The 2123-nt window shown below is 38.2% G+C and overlaps 1 protein-coding gene across 1 annotated transcript in view; it reads right to left on the reverse strand.

The window, feature by feature from the left end:
• The window catches only part of LOC123974113 (C-type lectin domain family 10 member A-like), a 12769-nt gene that overhangs the window by 112 nt on the left and 10534 nt on the right, over nucleotides 1-2123 (reverse strand). The window contains exon 4 of the mRNA XM_046054550.1: nucleotides 13-155. Within this exon, the coding sequence (XP_045910506.1) occupies nucleotides 13-155 (143 nt within the window). The remainder of the gene's footprint in view (nucleotides 1-12; nucleotides 156-2123) is intronic.

The raw sequence follows: 2123 nt of genomic DNA on the forward strand, positions 1-2123 counted from the left end.
CACACACAGTACCTGTTCTTCAGTGCTGTCTATCACCACCAGATCTCCTCCTTTGCCTTTACAGTCCTCTCTGCCTTTATCCCAAGAACCAGACTTATCAGAGCGTAAATAACAGGTACCACAGGATATCCTCCATCCTTCAGGACAGGTTTTCTCTATAACATACATCAAGAGATATTACAGGACAACAAGACTCATGTCTACATTTTTGTGAAGTTAGTTAGCAGCAAACAACTTTTTCAGTGAAGGACCCTTTAATGGTGCTCATTAGGTTGGTGTAGCCTTTTTGGATCGATGCGACTCCAAATTGTGATTTTCCTGCTGGTTTTTTAACTTCTGACCTGAGTGACTAATTATTATTCTAATTATTACATAATTAATCTTTGTTGTTATCATACATTTATGTTTGATTTATACAATTTATTAATTTTGGACTTGCTCATTTGTAGTATTGTATTTATTTATGCATTTCTGTTTATTTCTGTATTTCTACATTTATTTATGCCTGGATTTCCACATTTATTTTTCCCTGTGCCTGTATGCTAATTGAGTGGGTGGTGCCAACATCAGTCTGAAGCAGGATAGATAATAGTAATCAGATTAACTACTTTTTTAAAACAACTTTATTTGAATTAGCAAATCTTACAAAAGTATAAAAACAATTGTAACAGAACGTAGGTCCACTACAAGAGCTGACCACTGGGGAGGGGTGAGGGTGGGGGGGTATATAAAAACTTACATAACACAAGCTGATACAATTTTAATTGCCTTTTGCTTTAGAGACCCCTGAATTGATGAGATGTAATGTTTGAACTCTTATGAATCGGCAAAAGAGCAAGGTTTCTTATCTGCACATTTGTAAATGTGAAATTTGGCCAAAATAATAAGGAGATTAATCAAGTACACATTCTTCCAAAGCAAAGAAAAACTATAATAATTGAAATATTTTCTGAAATAAAAGAAATTCTTCACAATAGGACAATGCCAAAACAGATGTATAACAATTTCTGGACATCCACCACAGAAACTACAATTCATTTCAATATCTTTCCTAAATCTGTACTTAATATAGTTTTTAGCTGGATAGAATTTATGTATTAATTTAAAGGAAATTTCTTTGATTTAATTGGTGATTATGTATTGATTAAGTAGAAACCATGCCATTCTTCCATACTATATCATCCACAAATTGATCCCAGTATGGAAGGTTCAGATCTACTACTACTGCCTTGACTTCACTGGAGAGTGAAGACACGGATGGTCACTGCCAATAGGGGGTGCTAAAGATAGTGGTCGGGCCAGGGCAATCACCATGAGAAAGGTACAACAAATAGAAAGAATAATGCAATCCACCACAATGAAATCACATATCAATATATAATAGTACAGTGGGGGAAATAAGTATTTGACCCCTTGCTGATTTTGCAGGTTTGCCCACTTACAAAGAATGCAACAATCTACAATTTTAATCATATGTACATTCTAACAGTGAAAGACAGAATCCCAAAGAAAATTCCAGAAAATCACATCATATGAATTTATAAAAATTGATAACCATCTGATGAGGAAAAACAAGTATATGACCCCCTACCAAACAGCAAGTATTCTGGCTTCTACAAGCCAGTTAGTCTTTCTTTAAGACACAGCCCCAATCCCAACCAATTATCTACATCAAATACACCTGCCTCACCTCGTTACCTGTATAAAAGACACCTGTCAACACCCAAACAACTAGCATCCAACATCACCACCATGGGCAAGACCAAAGAGCTTTCTACGGACATCAGGGACAAGATTGTTGATCTGCACAAGGCTGGGATGGGCTACAAGAGAATCGGAAAGCAACTTGGAGAGAAAAGATCAACTGTCGGTGCAGTTATCAGGAAATGGAAGAAGCACCACACCACCGCCAACCTCCCTCGGTCTGGGCCTCCACACAAGATCTCGCCTCGTGGGGTGTCCCTGATCATGCGAACAGTGAGGAATCATCCCAAAACCACAAGGGGGGAACTGATGAATCAACTGAAGGCAGCTGGGACCACAGTTACAAAAGAAACGGTTGGTAACACACTACGCCGTCATGGATTGAAATCCTGCAGCGCACGCAAGGTCCCCCTGCTCAA

Source organism: Micropterus dolomieu, linkage group LG07 (genome assembly GCF_021292245.1).
Source record: "Micropterus dolomieu isolate WLL.071019.BEF.003 ecotype Adirondacks linkage group LG07, ASM2129224v1, whole genome shotgun sequence".
Taxonomy (NCBI): domain Eukaryota; kingdom Metazoa; phylum Chordata; class Actinopteri; order Centrarchiformes; family Centrarchidae; genus Micropterus; species Micropterus dolomieu.